This window comes from Somniosus microcephalus, chromosome 23 (genome assembly GCF_052327205.1).
Source record: "Somniosus microcephalus isolate GS21.2 chromosome 23, FLI_Smic_1.0, whole genome shotgun sequence".
Taxonomy (NCBI): domain Eukaryota; kingdom Metazoa; phylum Chordata; class Chondrichthyes; order Squaliformes; family Somniosidae; genus Somniosus; species Somniosus microcephalus.
The window spans coordinates 56,615,073-56,639,111 of record NC_141009.1 but is presented as its reverse complement, the minus strand read 5'-3'; the positions used below and the strand labels follow the sequence as shown (position 1 = coordinate 56,639,111).

Genomic DNA, 24,039 nt, shown 5'->3' with positions numbered 1-24,039 from the left:
ACAGTAGAGATGAATGGGTTAATCAGAATCTTTCCTGCACCCAAGGAAAAGACAAGTCCATATCTGAATCTCCTTCCTGCCCCCCCCAGACCCCCACACCTCCCTCTATGTCCAGTCCATTGGCACCTACACTGAAAGGAGGTGAGCTTCTAGACCCAAAGCAAATTTCAACTAGGGCCCAACTTGTTGTGACATCCTTGTCTGACCTTTCCATCCATTCTGTAGGGGCCGCTGTGGCGGGCAGTTGACCGAGTTTGCTGCTGCCTCTCAGTGAAGTGGTGCAGGGTAACTTTCTTGTTGACTGGGACAGGCGTAACGTGAGCTGGGATTTTTCTAGGACCCTGACACACGTAGCCACTGAATGAAGGTTGGCTGTTGGCCATGGCGTGCTGCTGTCTCAGGCCCTGTTGTTCAGCTGCATGGTCACTACAGTGGGTAAAGACACAGAGACTTATTGTACTTACAAAGACAGTTGACAGCAAGAGAACGAGTAAGCGATTTTGCAACCATCTGGTCACGAGTATCTAGGAAGTGACCTACACCCACGTTATCCAGCAACTCCAACCAGCATTTTACTTGGCCCATTATGTTAAGTTCTGATCACAACTGCCAATTGAAGCACTTCACATCAGTGGTAAAAAAAAAGTGACTGAAGTGAGATCTGGGCTGCTGGCATTAAGCACTGGTCAGGTACAGTATTGGTGAGATCCAGAGTAAAGCTCTCTCTACACAAATCCATCAAACACTCCCAAGTCAGGTACAGCACGGGTTAGACCCAGAGTAAGGCTCCCTCTACACTGTCCCATTAAACACTCCCAGGGCAGGTACAGCACGGGTTAGATACAGAGTAAGGCTCCCTCTACACTGGCCCATCAAACACTCCCAGGGCAGGTACAGCACGGGTTAGATACAGAGTAAAGCTCCCTCTACACTGTCCCATCAAACACTCCCAGGGCAGGTACAGCATGGGTTAGATACAGAGTAAAGCTCCCTCTACACTGTCCCATCAAACACTCCCAGGGCAGGTACAGCACAGGTTAGATCCAGAGTAAGGCTCCCTCTGCACTGCCCCATCAAACACTCCCAGGTATAAAGCAGACAGAATGCAGTGAATGAGCGATGGGGACACTGGGACTGAAGCTTCCATTCCATGTACAATAATTAAAGGCATCCGAATGCTTGATCTAAAAGACATTTGGTATTTATTGGATGGCATGTGGTCATGAATGTGCTTTGAACATTTATTGATGGAGTCGCTCCCATAAACACCACTGACTATGACTATCCAATGCTTCCATGTTGTGAGCAACTTTTTGATAATGCTCAAATGGAATCTCTCAATTTTTAACAATCCAGTCATGGGATCTGGGCATTTCTGGCAAGGATGGCATTTATTGCCCAGCCTTAGTTGCCTTGACAACCGAGTGGCTTGCCAGACTTCAGAGGGCAGTTAAGAGTCAATCACGTTGAAGTGGAACTGGAGTCACATATAGGCCAGCCCGGGTAAGGACGGCATGTTTCCTTCCCTAAAGGACATTAGCGATCCAGTTGGGTTTTTACCAATCCGACAGCTTCACGGTCACTTTTACTGATACCAGCATTTTCTAGTTCCAGCTTTTTCTTAACTGAATTCAAATTCAGTGCCAGTGGTGAGGTTTGAACTCACGTTCTCTGAAGTAGAAGTCCAGGTCTCTGAATTACTAATGGAATCCCCGTGTTTGCTGGGAGCACAGGAAGAGTTGGAGATAATGTGCTTTCCCCAGAGTCCCTGCGTTTGACCGCACAACGTGAAGTAAAGTCCCAGGAGCAGGTGAAGGGGTGTGAAAAGCTGCACTGTTGACTTCTTTTGTGTGCGAATACAACATCTCTCGTGCTGTTGACGTAAACACATAGGTTTGGCTTAAAGCACAGGCATTCTTCTGGCACTGCTCTGGTCAACCTGGCCGATTCATCTTGCCAATGCTGTAGGGGGTGGACATTGGCACAGAGCAGATCATCTCATTCAGGCCACCAACTGGCAGGTTTCGAACTGCACTGGATTCAGGAATAAGACGCAAGTTTCTGCTGCAACTTACTGAAAACACAGGTCCCCAATACAGTACAAGTCTCCCGAGGCCTTGTGGGTGAAGTAATTGAAGATTAGAACTCTAAGTGGGTAATATTTCACTCTCTGGGTAATAGTCACTCTCAGTGGGTAATATTTCACTCTCTCAATGTAACGAATGATCCAGGATCACTTTTTGCACATTACCTCTGGTTAAGTTGAGCCAGGAGCCCCTTCTCCATCTCTGGCAGCTGATTTCCATGCTCTTTTCCCATTGGCTGCGTTGTGTCCTTCCACCACCTGAGGCTCTGCTCTTGTCGGGCGAGGAAGGTGTAGGGCTGCCCACCAGTTGGCACTTTTTTTTTTACCTTCTTTCTCTGAGGAGCAGAAAAATGATGGTCGTGTAACCTTCAACTCTCGCCATAGAGACCATCTGCCCAAATTTGAAGGGTTGCGGCCTACTAACTGCGACATTTGAAAGTCCAGCTGTTAACTCAGGATTAGTAGCAGAAATACAAATGCGGGGTGGGGCTGGGTGGGGAGGTTAGAAGATTTTTTTTTTAACATGAAGGATTATTAGGTTGTACCGTAAGGGACTATTGAAGCTGAGTCAATGATGATATTTAAGAGGCAATCAGAAAATAACATTTTGGGATACAGTATATGATTAATCTAAAACATGACGGTCGGTAAGAGGGAGAAAAAAGGTGCAGTCAGTTCTGGGTAAATTGAATTCCAATGGGAGCTATTTAGTGGGGTCAGGTATTGGATTGATTTTTGACAGAGAGGGACAGTCGGGCATGGGGAAGCACAGAAGTAAGTCCTTTTAGGCTTCGCCGTAACAAAGCAAGGGATATCTAGCTTTGCCTCACTGGTAGCACTCTCGTCTTTTGAGTCAGAAGGTTGTGGGTTCAAGTCTCACTCTGGAGAATTGAGCACATAAATCTAGGCTGACACTCCCAGTGCAGTACTGAGGGAGCGCTGCTCTGTCAGAGGTGCCATCTTTCGGATAAGATGTTAAACCGAGGCCCCGTCTGCCCTCTCAAGATCCCATGGCACTATATTGAAGAAGAACAGGGGAGTTATCCCTGGTGTCCTGGGGCCAATATTTATCCCTCAACCAACATCACTAAAACAGATTATCTGGTCATTATCACTTTGCTATTTGTGGGACCTTGCTGTGCGCAAATTGGCCGCCGCCAAAGTTCCCTCTAAGCTGCGCGGCCGCGCAGTAACGTGAAAGGTCCCGCGCAGGCTGCTCACCGGCTTTTACATTGTAAATACCGCACAGGCGCAGAAATTTAAAGGGACCGCGCAGTACAAGAAACAGGCCGCTCAGAACAAAGCGCAGCTCACAGGGGACATTGGCTGCCGCATTTCCCTACCTGGCAACACTTAAAAGAAAACCTACTTCATTGGCTGTAAAGCGCTCTGGGACGTCCCGAGGTTGTGAAAGGCGCTATAGAAATGCAAGTTCTTTAATTAAAAGGCAGCAGATGTGCAGCTACAAACATGCCAGCCGTATTCAAAGCGGCTGATAAACCGCGGAGAGCAACATGCAGCCTATGTTAGGTTGGGGCTCACCATCTGCTGTCTTTGTTTCTGCTCCGCTGACAGTCCAGCAAGCTCATCGTACGGCTGACCCTGGAAGTCGATTTCCTTGAAGGTGACGTACCGTGCGGATGTGTTGCTGTTTAAAACAGTGAAAAAACTTAAGTAAATATCTATATCCATAATATTATTTAAAAGAAACGGTCTTGGAGAGTGCGGTTCTTCTCTGTCACGTCACACTTGCTGTGTCAGAGATTGGTGTCACGTTTCATACTTAACAAAACCTGCCAATAAAGCAAACAACCACTTGAAGCAAACAAATCGCTTTAAATATTCTTTCAAAATCCTTCGGCTGCAACCAATCAAAACAAATCTGAGCAAAAGCGACCAATAAAAATAAAACACAAAAACGGAACCGATCAAATCATTCACAATCATTTTTGAAAGTATTTTTTGTCCAAGGTGTCAGTCGTGGCGCAGTTGGCACGAGTCCCACTCCAGAGGCTCCGGCACATAATCTAGGCTGAGGGAGTGCGGCACTGTCGGAGGTGCCGTCTTTCAGATGAGACGCTAAACCGTGGCCACGTTCGCTCTCTCAGGGGGACGTAAAAGATCCCAGAGCACTATTTCGAAGAAGATCAGGAGAGTTCTCCCCGGTGTCCTGGCCAATATTTATCCCACAGCCAACATCACTAAAACAGATTATCTGGTGATTATCACATTGCTGTTTGTGGGACCTTGCTGTGCAGATTGACTGCCACATTTCCTATATTACAACAATGACTGCACTTCAGAAGTACCTCATTGGCTTTCGAGACATCCTGAGGTCATGAAAAGCACTCCCCCTCAGCACAGCACTAGAGTGTCAGCCCAGATTTCGTGCTCAAGTTCCTTGGAGTGGGGCTTGAATCCACAACCTTCTGACTCAGAGGCAAGAATGTCACCACTATCATAGAATCATAGAATGGTTACAGCACGGAAGAAGGCCATTCGGCCCGTCGAGCCCGTGCCGGCTCTCTGCAGGAGCACTTCAGCTAGTTCCACTCCCCCGCCCTTGCCCCGTAACCCTGCAAATTTCTTTCCTTCAGATACTTACCCAATTCCCTTTTGAAAGCCGTGATTGAATCTTCCACCACCACCCTTTCAGGCAGTGCATTCCAGATCTTAACCACTCGCTGCGTAAAAAAGATTTTTCTTACGTCGCCTTTGGTTCTTCTGCCAATCACCTTAAATCTGCGTCCTCTGGTTCTCGACCCTTCTGCCAATGGGAACAGTTTCTCTCTATCTACTCTGTCCAGACCCCTCATGATTTTGAACACCTCTATCAAATCTCCTCTCAATCTTGTCTGCTCCAAGAAGAACAACCCCAGCTTCTTTAGTCTATCCACATAACTGAAGTCCCTCATCCCTGGAATCATTCTCGTAAATCTTTTCTGCACCCTCTCTAAGGCCTTCACATCCTTCCTAAAGTGCGGTGCCCAGAATTGGACACAGTATTCCAGTTGGGGCCGAACCAGTGTTTTATACAGATTCATCATAATTTCCACACTTTTGTACTCTATACCTCTATTTATGAAGCCCAGGATCCCGTAAGCCTTTTTAACTGCTTTCTCAACCTGCCCTGCCACCTTCAATGATTTGTGCACACATACCCCCAGGTCTCTCTGTTCGTGTGCCCCCTTCAGGATTGTACCATTTAGTTTATATGTCCTCTCCTCAGTCTCTCTACCAAAATGTATCACTTCACACTTTCCTGCATTAAATTTCCCTGCCATGTGTCCGCCCATTCCACCAGCCTGTCTGCCTTCCTGAAGTCTATCACTCTCCTCCTCACTGTTCACTGTACTTCCAAGTTTTGTGTCATCTTCAAATTTTGAAATTGTGCCCTGTACTCCCAAGTCCAAGTCATTAATATATATCAAGAAAAGCAGTGGTCCTAGAACCAACCCCTGGGTAACACCACTGTATACCTTCCTCCAGTCCGATAAACAACCGTTCACCGCTACTCTCTGTTTCCTATCACTTAGCCAATTCCGTATCCATGCTGCCACTGTCCCTTTTATTTCATGGGCTTCAACATTGCTGGCAAGCCTATTGTGTGGCACTTTGTCGAACATCTTTTGGAAATCCATGTACACTATGTCAACTGCATTACCCTCATCAACCCTCTCTGTTACCTCATCAAAGAACTCAATCAAGTTAGTTAAACACGATTTGCCTTTAACAAATCCACACTTGTCCAAGTGACTGTTAATTTTATCCCTGATTACTGTTTCTAAAAGCTTCCCCACTACCGAGGTCAAACTGACTAGCCTGTAGTTGCTGGGTTTATTTTTACACCCTTCTTTGAACAATGGTGTAACATTTGCAATTCTCCAGTCCTCTGGCACCAGTCCCGTATCTATGGAGGATTGGAATATTATGGCCAGTACCTCCGCGATTTCCTCCCTCAATTCCCTCAGCATCCGAGGATGCATCCCATCCGCTCCTGGTGATTGATCTACTTTAAGTACAGCCAGCCTTTCTAATACCTCCTCTTTATCAATTTTTATCCTATCAAGTATCTCCACTATCTCCTCCTTTACTATGTCTTTGGCAGCATCCTCTTCCTTGGTGAAGACAGATACAAAGTATTCATTTAGTACCTTGGCCATACCCTCTGCCTCCACGCATAGGTCTCCTTTTTGGTCCCTAATCGGCCCCACCCCTCCACTTACTACCCTTTTACTATTTATATGCCTATAGAAGACTTTTGGATTACCTTTTATGTTGGCTGCCATTCTATTCTCATACCCTCTCTTTGCCCCTCTTATTTTCTTTTTCACTTCTCCTCTGACCTTTCTCTATATAACCTGATTCTCAGACGTATTTGCAACCTGACATCTGTCATACGCACTCTTTTTCTGTTTCATCATGTTCTCCATCTCTGAGCTAACACCTACGCACACACATACCTACATATATAAAATGTCCCTGGTGGCTCCGTGGATAATTGCACTGTCAAACGTGTAACTGAATGATGGAAACCGGAAGGTCCAGGGTCAATCCAATTTCTGTGCTCACTTAGTAGATTGCATCCATGGAGCAGTCGGTGCTCTACAAGTGGTTTTAAAATCCCAGTGCCTGGAGTAGATTGCGGGGGAAAATAAGACAGGTTTCCTGTGTTGGATCACTGTCTTGTGACGCCGAGTGGAAAGCGTGGATGTATGGACATCCTGATAAGACTTGGCTGTGGTGCCTTCCATTGTTAAATAGCCCACCACCAGTTAAACCTTTGTTGCGGGGGGGGGGGGGGGGGTGGTGGGGGTGGAGAGGAGACGCAACGTAGGCCTGCAACCTCAGGTGTGCACTGAAAGTGAGTTAAGTCTTAAATGCAAAAAATATAGAATGACACTTGACCTTAAGGTGACACATATGCCTGTTCAACGTGTGTTACTTTACAGTGGGAAAGAAAGGGGTCAAAAATCCAGCTGCATTTAAATTGAGAAAAGTTAGAATAATCCAAACGGATTCTCAGTCGGAGAAAGCTCATCAGCAACGACCCTGACCTCCCTTTGTGCATGTTAATCTGACTGCGAATTGCTCCACAGCCTGTGAAACAGGGAAATTCCCAAGACCCTGGCAACAGTTCCCTGATCCTCAAGAACTTAGGAACAGAAGGAGGCCATTCAGCCCCTCGAGCCTGTTCTGGCATTCAACTAGATCATGGCTGATCTGTATCTTAACTCCATTTATTTGCCTTGGTTGCCTAACCCTTAACACCCTTACCCAACAAAAATCTATGAATCTCAGTTTTGAAGTTTTCAATGGACCCCCAGCCTCAACAGCTTTTTGGGGGAGAGAGTTCCAGCTTTCCATAAGAACATAAGAAACAGGAGCAGGAATAGTCCATTCAGCCCCTCGAGCCTGCTCCGCCATTCAATAAGATCATGGCTGATCTTCTACCTCATCTCCGCTTTCCTGCACTATCCCCATATCCCTTGATTCACTTAATATCCAAAAATCTATCGTTCTCTATCTTGAATATACTCAATGACTAAGCCTCTATAGCCCTCTGGTAGAGAATTCCAAAGATTCACCACCCTCTGAGTGAAGAAATTTCTCCTCATCTCAGTCCTAAATGGCTGACCCCTTATTCTGAGACTGTGACCTCTGGTTTTAGACTCCCCAGCCAGGGCAAACATCCTCCCTGCATCTACCCTGTCAAGCCCTGTAAGAATTTTGTATGTTTCAAAGAGATCACCTCTCATTCTTCTAAACTCCAGAGAATATAGGCGTAGTCTACTCAATCTCTCTTCATAGGACAATCCCCTCATCCCAGGTACCAGTCTGGTGAACCTTTGTTGCACTCCTTCTATGGCAAGTATATCCTTCCTTAGGTAAGGAGACCAAAACTGTACACACTACTCCAGGTGTGGTCTCACCAGGGCCCTATATAATTGCAGTAAGACACCTTTACTCTTATACTCAAATCCTCTTGTAATAAAGGCCAACATACCATTTGCTTTCTTAATTGCTTGCTGTACCTGCAAGTTAACTTTCAGTGATTCGTGTACAAGGATACCCAGGTCCCTCTGAACTCCAACATTTCCCAATCTCTCATCATTTAAAAAATACTCTGCTTTTCTATTTTTCCTACTGTGATATCCGAGTGGTAAGGTCCGAAACTGAGATAAGCGAGATCTTAAGGAACAAAACCCAACTGTTTAATTATACGGTGTAGCAGAGAAACATCTCTTACAGGCTGCAAGCAAAACACAGTATTTCTAACTGCACGATGCAAGATGGAGGATTCACCTCTGAGTCATACCCATAATGCAATGCCACATTACCTTAATAACTGGTGTACCAGGACATTGACTACATGACCCATTACCTTAAACACTGGTGAATGTGATACCTTAATCTTTGGCTCCATCTGGTGGATAACTTAAACATTACATCCCAGATTACTATATCCCCCCCTCTTAAGTTTACATTAATTTCTTAACAACATTCTTAAAAAGTCCCATAAGGAAACTCCTTTAACGATAGTCCATACTGAATGAATCTAGCAGGTCGTTATCAATCTCTCTGGCGGCTTGTGAGTCCTTGGTGAGCGTCTTACAGTCAAGTCCCTGCTTGGTTGTGGTAGAGCCACCTGCTGCTCCTGAGCAGTACTCAGAGTATCTGACTCTGCTACGATGGTTTCCTCTTGACGAAGGGGTCCAGGTGGAACTGGCTCTGTTCGTGGTGGTGGTACCACCGATGCATTTGGATAACTGGGGGCCAACTTGTCCTCCGACATCTCCTCTGGAACCTCCATTTCGATTTCCCCTTGTCTGGTCAGTATCTGATCTACATGTCTACATACTACCTGACCAGTTCCCACCATGACCGTATATGATACTGGACCGGTCATTGAGTCTATGATGCCAGGAATCCATTTTGGACCATAACTGAAATTCCTGGTAAGGACCGCATCTCCTTCTCCAAAACTGCAGCTCTTTGTCCTTCTGTCATGGTTCTCCTTTTGTTTGATTTGTTGGTTTTCCACCTTCCTTTTTAGATCTGGGTGAACCAGGTCAAGAGTGGAGCGTAGTTGATGTCCTAAAAACAGCTCAGCAGGAGAGAGTCCTGTGGTAGATTGAGGTGTTATTCTGTAGCTGAACAGAACTCGTGACACCTTGGTTGCCAAACTCCCTTCCGCACTTTTTTTCATCATCTCCTTAAATGTTTGTACGGCTCTCTCCGCAAGTCCATTTGAAGACGGATGATATGGAGCTGAGGTCACGTGCACTATGCCATTGTTTCTCATGAACTCTTTTGTTTCTGTACTCACAAAACACGTGGCATTGTCACTTACTATGATCTCCGGTAGCCCTTGATTACTAAAACTCCTACGCAGGCAGTCTATAGTAACAGTAGATGAAGCAGAATTTACAGGATAAACATCCATCCATTTGGAATGGGCATCAATGATTATGAGGAACATCTTTCCCATGAATGGACCCGCATAATCTACATGTAATCTTCTCCATGGTTTATCCGGCCACTCCCAAGGGTGGAGAGGAGCCGCTGCTGGTGCCTTCCTGTGTACTTGACAAGTGCTGCATGTCTTGACTAGATTTTCTATCTCCTCATCTAGCTTTGGCCACCACAAGTAACTCCTTGCCAAGGCTTTCATACGAGAAACTCCAGGATGACACTGATGTAGTTGCCCTAGGATAGACTGTCGTGCTGGCTGTGTAATAATCACTCGTGCTCCCCACAACACGCAACCATCCTGCACACTCAGCTCTGTCTTCCTGACACTGTAAGGTGTGAAATCAGTCCCTTCTGGATGCTGTGGCCAATCCCTCATCACATATTCTCGGACTCTAGACAGTACTGGATCTTTAATAACAACAGAAAATGCTGGAAAAACTCAGCAGGTCAGGCAACATCCGTGGAGAGAAATTTGAGTTGACGTTTCGGGTCGGACCCTTCTTCAAAACTGGAAAAAGAAACTAGATCGAAGGCAGGGCTGCGATCGGACAAAAGAATAAAAGAAACAAAAGAAGTAAAAGAGATTAGAAGCTAGACGAGATGGTAATAGGCTACTGGATCTTTACCGGTCCAAGTCCTTACTTGTTCAGCGGTCACAATTGCCGTGTCCATGTCCTCCAACATCAAAACTCTGTCCTCTGGAGCTGTACGGATAGGGGTGCCTGGTAGTGGAAGACGGCTCAAGGCATCTGCGTTCCCATGGTACTTGCCCGCCTTGTAAACGATGACATATTCATATGCCCTTAACATCACTGCCCACCTCTGGATCCGTGGTGACACCATCTGTGGTACTGCTTTCATTTCATTAAAAAGAGATAGAAGAGGTTTATGTCCGGTGAATATGGTGAATTTCCTGCCATATATGTACTTGTGAAACCTCTGTAACCCAAACATTACTGCTAACCCCTCTTTATCTAACTGGGAATAGTTTTTTTCCGCTGGTGTCAGAGTTCGAGACATAAACCTTATTGGTCTTTCTGTTCCATCTTCCAAGCTGTGTGAAAGAACCGCCCCCACCCCGTAAGGTGAAGCACCACAAGAGAGAATGATGTCTTTCTCTGCATTGTAGTGAACCAGCACCTCCGAGGACAGCATCAGTTTCTTGGACTGTTCAAATGAAACCCTCTGTTCCTCTTTCCACTGCGTCTCCTTGCGCAGAAGTTTGTGAAGAGGTGCTAACACTGTTGCCAAGTTTGGTAAAAATCTGTTATAATAGTTTAGCAGTCCCAGGTAAGCTTTTAACTCAGTCACATTGGTAGGAGCTGGGGCCTCCTGCAGTGCTTGTACCTTCTCCTTGATTGGATAGAGCCCGGTGGCATCCACTCTGTGTCCCAGGAACACGGCCTCATTCCCCAGGAAAGTGCACTTACTCCTCTTGAGCTGTAACCCAGCCTTATCCAATCTTTGTAGTACCTCTCTCAGAGTGCTCAGATGCTCCTGGTCGGTTCTTCCCGTCACCAGAATGTCATCCAGATAGATTGAAACATGTGGGATCCCTTGCAGTACACCCTCGATAGTCCTCTGGAAAATAGCTGGACTAGATGAGACACCAAATGGTAAGCGGTTATAGGTAAACAAACCCTTGTGTGTATTTATGGTTACATACTTCTTGGATTCCTCATCTAGTGTAATCTGCAAGTATGCATGACTCATATCCAGCTTCGTGAATTTCTTCCCTCCAGCCAGGTTTGCAAAGAGATCCTCTGTTTTGGGAATAGGATACTGTTCTAGTTTAGACACCCTATTTACTGTCAATTTATAATCTCCACAGAGTCTTACCGAATTGTCCGGTTTTAAAACAGGTACAATAGGAGCTGCCCATTCTGAACATTTCACGGGTTCCAGAATGTTCTCTCTGAAAAGACAGTCAAGCTCAGCCTCTACCTTCGGTTTCATGGCATACGGCACAGGTCGTTGTTTAAAAAACCTTGGCATTGCCTCCTTGTCTACATAAATCTTAGCTGGGGGGCCATTAAATGTGCCAAGTTCTTCCTTGAACACGTTCTCATGTTCAATCAACACTTCTTGCAAAGACAATTGTTTGCCTCCCTCTATTTGATTTATTGCTCCCCAATCTAATTTAAGTTCTTGTATCCAGCCCCGACCTAACAAGTTTGGTCCAGAACCCGATACTACAACTACAGGTAGCTGTTCCACGGTGTCCCTGTGTTGCACAGTTACAGTAGCTGTACTCAATGTCGCCACTCTTTCACCGGTATATGTTTTAAGCTGCATAGAGCAAGACTTTAACTCTGGAACTTTTGCACGGTTCCACAATTTTGAGTACTCCTCGCTGTTCATTATAGTTATGCCGCATCCGGTATCCACTTCAAAGTTGACCGTAGAGTCATTTATTGTCAGTTGCAAAGTGATAGGATCCACTTTTGGAATGTTCTCTACCATACTATGCATTATGAACATGTCGTCTTCTTTCTCAGCTTCTCTGCTGATGTGATGTGCTCCCTGTTTTTTCACTTCTCTTTCTAGGTTTTGCTTTTCTCCCCCTTTTGGTTTGTATTCCTCCACGGTTGCTTTTGCCCCGCATGCACGTTTTATATGTCCTTTTTTCCCACACTTGTGGCACTTTTCCTCCAGGAACCTGCATTCCCTCACCAGGTGATCGGCAGTGCATCTATAACATGCCTTTACATGCCCCCGTTATGGTTTCTGATGCATATTTAACTTGTGCACAACAACTTGACCTGCAACTTGCTTCATAGTAGCCCAGTCGGAACCTTGTATTTCTTTTACATCTCGGTCCGCTGTCTCTATGGCTTGAGCAAGTTCCAATGCTTTTTCATACGTATGCCCAGTCTCGGACAATAATCTCCTCTACATTCAATCATCCATTATCCCGCAAACTAGCCTATCTCTCAGCATGTCTTTCAGGTTGTTCCCGTAATTGCAATCGTGTGCCAATTTTCTCAACACCGCTACATAGTCCAATACAGTCTCTCCCGGTTTTCTGTTCCATGAATTAAATTTGAAATGCTGTACAATCTCACTCGGTCTGGGATTGAATTGGTCCGTCAGCAAGGCCACTAAGTTAGCAAATGTTATGTCTCCAGGCTTTTCAGGACTGCATAAGTTTCTCATTAAACTATACGTCTGACTTCCCACGGAAGTGAGCAAAATAGCTCTCCTTTTTCCGACATCATCTATATCATTTGCTTCAAAGAAATGCATCAGCACCTCGCAGTACTCATCCCAGGTCTGAGTCTGAACATCAAAAGCAGAGATCTTTCCTACCATAGCAGCCATGATCAGTTGATCCTCATCGCCAATATGTGATATCCGAGTGGTAAGGTCCGAAACTGAGTTAAGTGAGATCTTAAGGAACAAAACCCAACTGTTTAATTGTACGGTGTAGCAGAGAAACATCTCTTACAGGCTGCAAGCAAAACACAGTATTTCTAAATGCACGATGCAAGATGGAGGATTCACCCTGAATCATACCCATAATGCAATGCCACATTACCTTACTAACTGGTGTACCAGGACATTGACTACATGACCCATTACCTTAAACACTGGTGAATGTGATACCTTAATCTTTGGCTCCATCTGGTGGATAACTTAAACATTACATCCCAGATTACTATCCCTGCAAAGTGGATAACTTATATTTCTCCACATTATATTCCATATGCCATGTTCTTGCCCACTCACTTAGCCTGGCTATATCCCCTTGAAGCCTCTTTGCATCCTCCTCACAACTTACATTCCCACCCAGCTTTGTATCATCAGCAAACTTGGATATATTACATTTGGTCCCCTCATCCAAATCATTGATATAGATTGTGAATAGCTGAGGCCCAAGCACTGATCCTTGTGGTACCCCACTAGTTACAGCCTGCCAACCCGAAAATGACGCGTTTATTCCTACTCTCTGTTTTCTGTCCGTTAACCAATCCTCAATCCATGCTAGTATATTACCCCCCAATCCCATGAGCCCTAATTTTGTTTAATAACCTCTTGTGTGGCACCTTATCAAATGCCTTCTAAAAATCCAAATTCACCACATCCACTGGTTCCCCCTTGTCTATTCTGCTAGTTACAACCTCAAAAAGTTCTAACAGATTTGTTAAACATGATTTCCCTTTCATAAATCTGTGTTGACTCTGCCCAATCCTATTATTATTTTCTAAGTGCCCTGTTACCACGTCCTTAATAGATTCTAGCATTTTCCCTACTATTGATGTCAGGCTAACTGGTCTGTAGTTCCCCGTTTTCCCTCTCCCTCCTTTCTTAAATAGCGGGGTTACATTTGCTACCTTCCAATCCGCGTGAACCGTTCTAGAATCTATGGAATTTTGGAAGATGACAACCAATGCATCCTCTATCTCTATAGCTATCTCTTTTAAAACCCTAGGATGTAGGCCATCAGGCCCAGGGGATTTATTGGCTTTTAGTCCCATTTATTTCTCCAGTACTATTTTTTTTACTAATACTAATTTCTTTCAGTTCCTCATTCTCGCTAGACCCTTGGTTCTCCACTAGTTCCGGGAGGTTTTTTGCGTCTTCTTCCGTGAAGACAGACACAAAGGGGGAGAAATTGGGTGGAGCCGCAAACGGGCCGCCAAGCTCGCCTGGGCGCCGGATTTAGCGCAGCGTTTGGAGCAGCAGCGACCGCCGGAAATTCAGCTTGAGCGCCCCAAGAGGGACACGGGGCGAGGCTCGAGGTGCTCCGCGTCCCTCTTAGGGCGCTGAAACTGAATATCGCAGCGCAACGTGCCGCAGCACCACACGCTGCAGCACGGCGCGCTGCGGTACTGCAGGCCTTCCTCCCATTCTTAAGGGGGAGGGGCCTGCACCAGCGCGATGAGCGATCGCGAGTGCCGGCAAAAGAGCCCGGCACCGAGGAGAAGTGCCGGGCTCTCGGAAAACAGCCGGCAATGCCGCGGGGGGCGATCAGGAGGCCGGGGACGGAGGTGCTGGCAGGCGGCCGCCGGAAAAAATGGGTGCCCCGCACCTCCACCTTAATTTGCGCCACTGCCTCCACAGGAAGGCCCCGTGAACCGGGCGCCATTTGCGAACGGCGCTACAGAGGCGGTCGCTGCCAAATATCGAGATCGGGGCGGTAGCGGGGCGCTGCGCACACCGATGACGTCGTCGGAGGCGGCGCAGCGCAACAGGTTAACGCCGCCATTAGCGCCCCAGCTAAATATCGCGGGAGGCGCGGCCAGTGGCGCTAAAGCCACTGAGTGCCCTCTTTAGGCGCTAACTGGTGGCGCAGCCCACCGAATTTCTAGGCCAAAGTATTTGTTTAATTTCTCTGCCATTTCCTAATTCTCCATTATAATTTCTCCTGTCTCAGCCTGTAAGGGACCCACATTTACTTTCACTAATCGTTTCCTTTTTACATACCTATAGAAGCTTTTGTGTGAAGAAGTGCTTCCTGATATCACCCCTGAACGGCCTGGCTCTAATTTTAAGGTTTTGCTCCTTTGTTCTGAACTCCCCCCACCAGGGGAAATGGTTTCTCTCTATCTCCCCTATCAGATCCGTCAATCATCTTAAACACCCCAATTAGATCACCCCTTAATCTTCTATGCTCAAGGGAATAAAAGCCTAGTCTATGCAGCCTGTCCTACTAATTTAACCCTTTTAGCCCCGTTATAATTCGACCAGCTTGCTAGGTGGCAGGATGGGGAAGACAAAAGGTTTCCTGGCCGGCAGAACCGAAGAATCCTCTCGCGATTCCATGGTTGCCCCTCTATGTCGACTTGCGTGTCTAATTTACTGTGAAACCGAGCTTTGGCATTCATTCTTACGATTGTACGTGTTTTTTCTGCCAATTCCTCTTGTTCTGAGGGTTTGGGACCCAGATTAACATGGCCTTCTCCAGGTACTGGTCACAGGATGCAGGATGTTGCGTTACATCCATTACGTCAACCTGCAAACATAGAGTTTACACTGTTACTGGGGCCTGGCATCAGGATTACACAAGCCAAAAAAAAAAACCCCGCCCCTGTTCTATGAGCAAATACTTGATTTTATTTCAAAAGCAAAATACTGCGGATGTTGGAAATCTGAAATAAAAATAGAAAATGCTGGAAATACTCAGCAGGTCAGGCAGCACCAATGGGGAGAAAAACAGAGTTAACGTTTCAGGTCAATGACCTTTCGTCAGAACTGGAAAAAGTTAGAGATGTAGCAGGTTTTAAGCAATTACAAAGGCAGGGAAAGGGGGGAGGGGAGGAAAGAACAAAAGGGAAGGCCTGTGATAGGCTGGAAGGCAGGAGAGATTAAATGACTAAAGGGATAATGGTGCAAGGCAAAAGGAGATGGTAATGGGACAAGTAAAGAAACAAAAGATGGGTCTAGAGGAGGTGAAAATGGGTCAAGCAGAATCATCAACAGCTGCCGTCCGAAAAAATGGGGGCAGTGGTCGTGGTCTGAAATTGTTGAATTCGATGTTGAGTCCAGGAGGCTGTAAAGTGCCTAATTGAAAGATGAGGTGGTGTTTCTCGAGCTTACGTTGAGCTTCATTGGAACAGTGTAGGAGGCCGAGGGCAGAGAGGTCAGAGTACTGGGGTGAAGAATTAAAATGACAGGCGACCGGTAACCCGGGGTCAAGTTTGCGGATTGAACGGAGGTGTTCCGGAAAGCGATCACCCAGTCTGCATTTGGGCTCCCCAATGTAGATGAGACTGCATCATGAGCAGCGAATACAATGTATTAAATTGCAAGATGTACAAGTAAATCGCTGTTTCACCTGGAAGGAGTGTTTGGGGCCCTGGACAGTGGGAAGGGAGGAGGTACTACTACTACTTTCGTATGACGGGAAAAACTTATAATGGGATGTCTAGTTTGTCTATCCATCCGATGGCCTCCTGAGATGCCGAGTGGAGAAATGAGGTGCCTCCTGCAGCAGATCTCAGTGGGCAGGTTGATGTGACGTGTTCCATGGTCTGGGACTCATGGCCACAGACGCACTTCGGGTCATCCCTCATCTTCCACTGGTGGAGCAGGTGGCCGCATCGTCCGTGCCCTGCGCGGATTCGGGTTGAGCGCCGTCCACTGTCTTCGAGGGAGGTCGAAGACAAGGACCTCTGCTGTTAGGTGTTGGTTCTTTATGCGGCATGTGTCCCATGATTCCGTCCATCTGGATAGTGGGTCGATAACAGCTGCATGAATATTGGCTGCTGTTTCTCAGAATGGCCGGCGCAATTTTAAGGGCTTTTGTGGTGGATTTTTCAAGTCTTCGTGAAGAGGAAGGTCGATGTTGCTCATGTTTTTTTTGCATCACACGGAGCACGGTGGCGTCGCGGCGAATGGCGGGTGGGGCAATGTGGGATAACACTGAGAGCCACTCAGTTGGAGTGGACTTGAGTGTCCCTGACACCGTCCTCATGGTGGTGTTTAGCTCCATGTCCATGGTCTTTGTGTGGCGGCTGCAGGACCATGAGGTAGAGCAGGATTCTGCAGCACAGTAGACTCGGGCCACTGTTGCGGTGCGAAGTGTTCTGGCTGTGCTGCTCCGTGACGTTGCAGCAAGATTCCGGACCAAGTTCACCCTGGTTTTTACTTTTTGGCCGGTGACGTGAGCAAACTACTAGGCACTTGGTCTAAGCGTTAAACAAAGCTTTAATTAACTGTTTTTCAACATGGAGATCTAGTTGTGTCCTTCACTAGTTCCTGTTAAAGAATGTCCTGAGCAAGCTGGGCCCATGCCCGAGTATTTATACTCTCCCTGGACAGCGCCACCAGCAGGCCACCCTGCACTATTTCATAAGTCATTTCCACATGAATGACAAGATTCATGTCAGCCGGTGTTGGTGAGATGAGGCCGATGGGCGAGAGTCCTGTCCAGGGTGACGCCCAGGTATTTTGGGTGAGGTTCATGGGTAAGTCGCCTTCCGCAGAAGGAAACGTTGAGTTCTTTCCTGGCGGTGTTGTTGTTCAGATGGAACGACAACGAAACACTCTTCTCTGGACTGGGGGTGGAAGCTCCAAGTCCAGATGTAACGTTACAGTAGGTCCAGGTCACTTGTGAGCGTCCTATTTGCTTCCTCTAGCGTTGATGTCTGCATCAGCAGTGCTACGCCATCGGCATACGCGAACTTCCGGGGTTTGGTGCCAGGCATGTCCGCCGTGTAGATGTTGAAAAAGGCCAGTGCGAGCACCGACCCCTGTGGCAGAGCGTCCGTGTTCAGCTGGTCTCGTCACCAAGATACAGAACTTGTGGTTGCTCGTCAGGGTGTTGATAAGCCTGAGATTCTTGCGGTAGTGGATGATTATTGAAAGCTTTAGTAGCAGGCCTTCGGGCCAGACAGGGTCGTAAGCCAACGACAAGTCTATGAAGGCAGCTCCGGTCTTCAGCTGCTTCTGGAACCCTGCCTCAACGTTGGCAGTGAGCGCAAGGACCCGGTCAGAGCAGCTGCTTCCCTCTCTGAAGCCCGCCTGCTCGTGTGGGAGGGCGGCTTCTAAAGCCGGTTTTATCCGGTTAAGGATGATCCGTTCGACCACCTGGTAGGCCATAGACAGAAGGGCGATAGGCCGGTAGGTTTTTGGGATCGTTGGCTGGTTTTCCTGGCTTTAGGATATTAACGGCTTTGGAATGGCACCAGACTTCCAGGATTATCCCAGTGCCAAGGATGTTGGAGGCGAGTTTGGCAAGCCACATCCGTCCGTTTGGGGCCTGGTTCCTGAGGAATTCTGGGTAGATGCCATCGATCCCGGCAGCCTTCCCAGACTTGGTGGCCGTCGGCGTTGCGTCCACCTCTTCGGCGGTGAAGGCCGTCGTGGAGGTGGTGTGCGGAGCGGCACTTTACAGAGAGAGCTTAAGCAGCTTTTTTCACTCTGCGTTTGTTTCTGGTGGTGGTGGTTGCCTTCGAGTTGGTTAGGAGGCAGGCCGCAGTGGCATCTGCACTGACCTTTGGCACCTCACGTGGGGTTAGTGAGGCAGAGCCAAGCCGGCGGAGCAGACTCCAGGGTTTCCCGCTGGAGTGTGAGAAATCCAGGTGGTTTCTCCCCATCGCGCTAATCTACCTTCATCTGGGGAATCCATGAGCGCTGTTGCTGTATCCAGGTCTTGAGTGACATTGAACTCTGCCAGCAGTTTCTCGCTCTCCTGGGACCAGCGTGGCCCGTATTCTTTCCTGTAGCCTTGCGGGATGCTTCTGGTGGCCCCCCACTTTCAGCAGTCGAGCAAAGCGGTCGCAGTTGTTTGGGGACGGCGGTATTCTCTGGATTGTGTCCTGGACAATACTCCTGAAAGTGGGTTGTGAAGCTTTACGGAAGTTCCATCTTGGTTTCGGGACTGAGACGACTATCGGCACCTCGATCGCTGCATGTACGATGCCGGGTTGGTATTATGAGCAGGGTCTTCCAGGAGCAGGTGAGCGGCTGGCTGGCTGTCCTTCGCCATCACCAGTTGTGAAACAGAGGTCCAGTGAGTATGCCTTCCACCAGCGGGCAGAGAAAAAGGTGCCTGGCTGTTTGGCTTTGAAGACGAGATGGATATCGGAGGCCAGCACCCAGGCTTCTCGTTGTTCGCCCACTCGGTCTACTTTTTGGTAGCCCCACATGTAGTGGTGGCTGTTGAAATCGCCGATGTAGATGACTAGGTGGTTAGCGTTTGGTAGGGCGATGGTTGGCCATGTCTCCGTTGGCGACTTGTAGACGTTCACGATGGTCAGCTTGCCCACTCCGAGAATGGTGAGCTGTCTTCTGGCGGGGTTTCTTCAGCTTCAGTAACTAGGTTGACCCGGACGTATGTGGCCATACCGTATTTCACGTGGTATCGGCACGCTACCATGTGGAATCCATGTATCTGTATCCGATATGGGTTGATTCAGGTAGATGGGTTTCTTGGAGGGCAAGAATGTCGATCATTTGCATTCGAAGTTCCATTGACAAGAGCTCACTCTTCACTCTAGATAGGCCTTCAAAGTTGAGTTGATAAATGTGGAGTGCTGGGCCGATTATCTTGGTTGGTTATTCCTGAAAGGGAACTTTGGTTGACATGTTCGAAGCTTTCAAGCTTTTCAGACCGGGCGGTCGCTTTGGCGCATCCGGTCATCATCTTGATGACACTAGCTGGAACTAGCACACACAGGGAGACTACGTGTAGGTTGTCATCGATCATCAGAAGGGAGGAGGTAAAAGGGCAGGTGCTGCGTCTCTTGCGCTTGCAATGAGAAGGTGCCATGGAAAGGGGAGGGAGTGTTGGGGGTGATTGAAGAGTGGACCAGGGTGTAGCAGAGGGAACGGTTCCTTCGGAATGCTGAAAGGGGAGAAGGTGTGTTTGGTGGTGGGATCACGCTGGAGGTAGCGGATATGGCGGAGGATGATCTGTTGAATGTGGAGGCTGGTGGGGTGAAAGGTGAGGACAAGGGGAACTCTATCGTGGTTCTGGGAGGGAGGGGAAGGGGTGAGAGCAGAGGTGTGGGAAATGGGACGGACACGGTCAAGGGCCGTGTCAACCACAGTAGAGGGGAATCCTCGGTTGAGGAAAAAGGCAGACATGTCGGAAGCACTGGTATGGAAAGTGACATCATAAGAACAGGTGCGCAGAGACAGAGAAACTGGGAGAATGGAATAGATTCCTTATAGGAAGCAGGGTGGGAGAAAGAGTAAACAAGGTAGCTGTGGGAGTCAAATCAAAATCAAATCAACTTTTATTGTCATTGTTAGTGCACAAGTGCAGTACAACGAAATGTAGGCTTGCGGCTCCTGAGAGTGTACATTTAGATTAAGACATTTAAACATTCAACATACATTTGGCTTGTAATACATTAACATAAACATAACCATAATAAAGTGCATTGGCAGATGTGCAGGCTTTAGAGTTTATTTGTGGAGTTCAGTAGGATGACAGCACTGGGAAAGAAGCTGTTCCTAAATCTGGTCGTACGGGTGCGAATGCATCTGTAGCGTCTCCCAGATGGCAGGAGGGCGAACAGACTGTGGCTGGGGTGGGTAGGGTCTTTGATGATGGACTGTGACCTCCGTAAACAGTGGGCTTATAGTAGATATTGGCCGATAGCTTATCCCCAGAAGTGGAGATAAAGAAGTTGAGGAAGGGAAGAGTCGGAGATGGAACATGTGAAGGTGAGCGAAGGGTGGAAATTGGAAGCAAAGTTGATGAAATTGTCTAGTTCAGGGCGAGAGCAGGAAACGGCACCGATGCAGTCATCAATCTACCGGAAAAAGAGGTGAGGGAGGCATAACTAGGACCATATGGGTTCCCATAGCAACACCTTTTATTTGGAGGAAGTGAGTGGAGTCAAAGGAGAAGTTGTTCAATGTGAGAACAAATTCAGCCAGGCGGAGGAGGGTGGTGGTGGATGGGGACTGGTTGGGCCTCCGTTCAAGGAAGAAGTGGAGGGCACTTATCTGGTGCTATGACACATTACTGCACTGACCTGCAGAGTGACAGGACGCGGGTTTGTGTCAACAACGTCATTCTTGGTGAAGCTGCCGATCAAACAGCCAGCGAGTGAAGGATGGAAGGTGCGTGGCTGAAGACAAGATTCCAAGCCTCCTGTGCATTTCCCCGTAACTAGTTACAGAGCAGGTCATCTGTGGATGATCTGGTCATTACCACATTGCCGTTTGTCGAACCCGGTTGTGCACAAATTAGCTGCCGCGTTTCCTACGTTACAACAGTGGCGGCACTTCAGAAAAGTAACTTCATTGGCTGTGAAGTGCTTTGGGACGTCCTGAGGTTGTGAAAAGCATGATAGAAATGCAAGTCTTCTCTTTCTTTATGTTGCAACTGGCAGGTAATAGTGCGTGTGCCCCCTGATCCCTGATCGTTGGCGGTGGGGGTGGGGGGTTAAGGGGGGAGAGGTGAAGAACATTAAAAAGAAAATAGAAATAAACGCACCAAAGAAAAAAATCCAGGGAGTAAACAAACTGGGTCAGAGCTCAGGCGGACAGCAGCTAATTCACAGTGCCCCGGGCTGGCTGCACTGGGACCCAGTGCGATACCCTGACTACGTCTGGAGTCTTCAGGGATCAAAGACTAATCTCCAGGTCAACTGCTGCGAGCAACCCAGGAGAAAAATCATTGGGGGGGGGGGGGGGCGATAAAATAAAAATAGTATTTAAAGAAATAAATGTCTTTGATCTCTTTTGTTTACTAGTTATAAAAATATTGGACATGGGAAAGAATGCTGTTTGACTGAGAGTCAAGAATCTTCCAAACGGGTAATAAAGTGTCTATTCACTTTCCAATTGGCGTAGGAAGGCGGAACACCATGAGGATGGGCAGGTCAGGTGGCCAATGGAGTGTGGGGGCGGGTGCAGGCTGGAGGCCGTGTAACGCAATCTCCAGAAATATATCCAACCAGAGTTGGGAACCATACACCGACACGAGGGGGTGGTCCTTCACACCAACCCATGAGAATCCCAGTTAAAGATGGACAACCCCCCACCCACCAAACCCCACCCTACGCACCAAACAATGGCAGAAAAGAGGGGCCCTTGACACACTGTGCATGAACCCCCCCTCCCCCCCCCCCCGCTCCGGCAACGGGACCCTTCACACCAACCTTTTTAACAGCGACAGAGCTGCCCCTGGTTCTGGGGGAACACGAATGACTTCTGGTCAACTGCAAAAAGTCCAAACTGCAACAGCAGGAATCTGATGTTAGCTTCATACAGAGACACACAGTGTAGGCTGAACTGAGAACTAAACGCACCTCGACTGACACTGGCACGAAGAATCCAGTTTGAAACAAGACCTGCTCGAAGCAGAGTTCCAGGATACAGCTTCCAGCCACTGACTGTCCGGGGGACGTTTATTAATTTTCCAGGAATTCTAAACCATATTCAGCTCCTTGGCTCCTTATCAGGGTCATCAGACTATCAGGAAATTAATTGTTTTTCCCTGCACCCATTGTCCCAGTGAGAAGCCCCAACTTCCTTTGCGCTGCTGGACACCGTGCCTTGACCCATTCTTGTGCCTCTTTATATTATAACGGCAGCATCTGCTGCAGCCCTAACTTCAACAGCAATGCTGCAATGTAAAAGAGGGCAGCCTTGAGTTACTGAATGCACAGGTGGTCCTCAGCCATCAAGGAAGGTCTGTGGCCAAAAATTAAAAGTTTGTCACTATCAAGCAACTCTGTATGAGTGCGAGACTGCGTGTATGAGTGAGACTGCGTGTACGTGTGAGACTGCGTGTACGCGTGGGACTGCGTGTACGCGTGGGACTGCGTGTACGCGTGGGACTGCATGTACGCGTGAGACTGCGTGTATGTGGGACTGCGTGTACGCGTGAGACTGTACGCGTGAGACTGCGTGTATGTGTGAGACTGTGTGTATGTGTGAGACTGCGTATGTGTGAGACTGCGTATGTGTGAGACTGTGTGTATGTGTGAGACTGCGTATGTGTGAGACTGCGTATGTGTGAGACTGCGTATGTGTGAGACTGCGTGTATGTATGAGACTGCGTGTATGTGTGAGACTGCGTATGTGTGAGACTGCGTGTATGTATGAGACTGCGTGTATGTGTGAGACTGCGTGTATGTATGAGACTGCGTGTATGTGTGAGACTGCGTATGTGTGGGACTGCGTGTATGTGTGAGACTGCGTGTATGTGTGGGACTGCGTGTATGTGTGAGACTGCGTATGTGTGAGACTGCGTGTATGTATGAGACTGCGTGTATGTGTGAGACTGCGTGTACGCGTGGGACTGCGTGTACGCGTGAGACTGCGTGTATGTGTGGAATTGCATTGAATGTAGGTGTGAGAAACTGGGTAGGTATGATAGACTTTAGTTGTGTGAGACTGTACAGTTGTGTGAGACAGTGTGACTATGCGTATGTGTGAGTGTGAGATTGTGTACTTGTGTGAGGTGGCACATATGTGTGAGGTTCTGTATGTGAGACTATGCATGTGTAGCACCCTTCGCAAGAATTAGCACTGCATGGAACTATACATGATCCCCAATGCAGTGAATGGATCTGTAGGATACACGCATTCATCACTGCAGTTTGTGGAGGTGTGGGATACATGCATTCATCACTGCAGTGAGTGCAGGTATGGGATACATGCACTCATCACTGCAGTTTGTGGAGGTATGGGATACACGCATTCACACTGCAGTGAGTGCAGGTATGGGATACACGCATTCATCACTGCGACGCGAGTGTCTTCAACTCCATCCCACAGCATGCTACCCGCCACCATCTCAGCACAACCCCAGCCCCGCATGAGGTTGAAAAGGCCAGCCGACAACTGAAGAACAACAAGGCCTCAGGAGCAGATGGAATCCCCGCTGAGGCACTAAAGCATGGCGGAGAAGCACTACTGGCACGAATTCATGAAGTCATTTCTCTTATCTGGAAGGAGGAGAGCATGCCAGGGGATCTCAGAGACGCCGTAATTGTGACCATCTTCAAGAAAGGTGACAAGTCCGATTGCGGTAATTACAGAGGAGTTTCTCTGCTGTCTGCCACAGG

The 24,039-nt window shown here is 47.8% G+C and overlaps 1 protein-coding gene across 2 annotated transcripts in view; it reads right to left on the bottom strand.

The window, feature by feature from the left end:
- Window positions 1-24,039, bottom strand: part of LOC147101865 (uncharacterized) — a 110,297-nt gene that overhangs the window by 22,605 nt on the left and 63,653 nt on the right. The window contains exons 4-9 of one of the 2 annotated variants that reach the window (XM_085965874.1): window positions 22,126-22,201; window positions 15,397-15,518; window positions 3,629-3,734; window positions 2,252-2,421; window positions 1,667-1,873; window positions 207-426 (exon numbers count right to left, since the gene is read on the bottom strand). In XM_085965874.1, the coding sequence (XP_085822000.1) occupies window positions 207-426; window positions 1,667-1,873; window positions 2,252-2,421; window positions 3,629-3,734; window positions 15,397-15,518; window positions 22,126-22,201 (901 nt within the window). The remainder of the gene's footprint in view (window positions 1-206; window positions 427-1,666; window positions 1,874-2,251; window positions 2,422-3,628; window positions 3,735-15,396; window positions 15,519-22,125; window positions 22,202-24,039) is intronic. The other variant, XM_085965875.1, reaches the window with a different exon arrangement.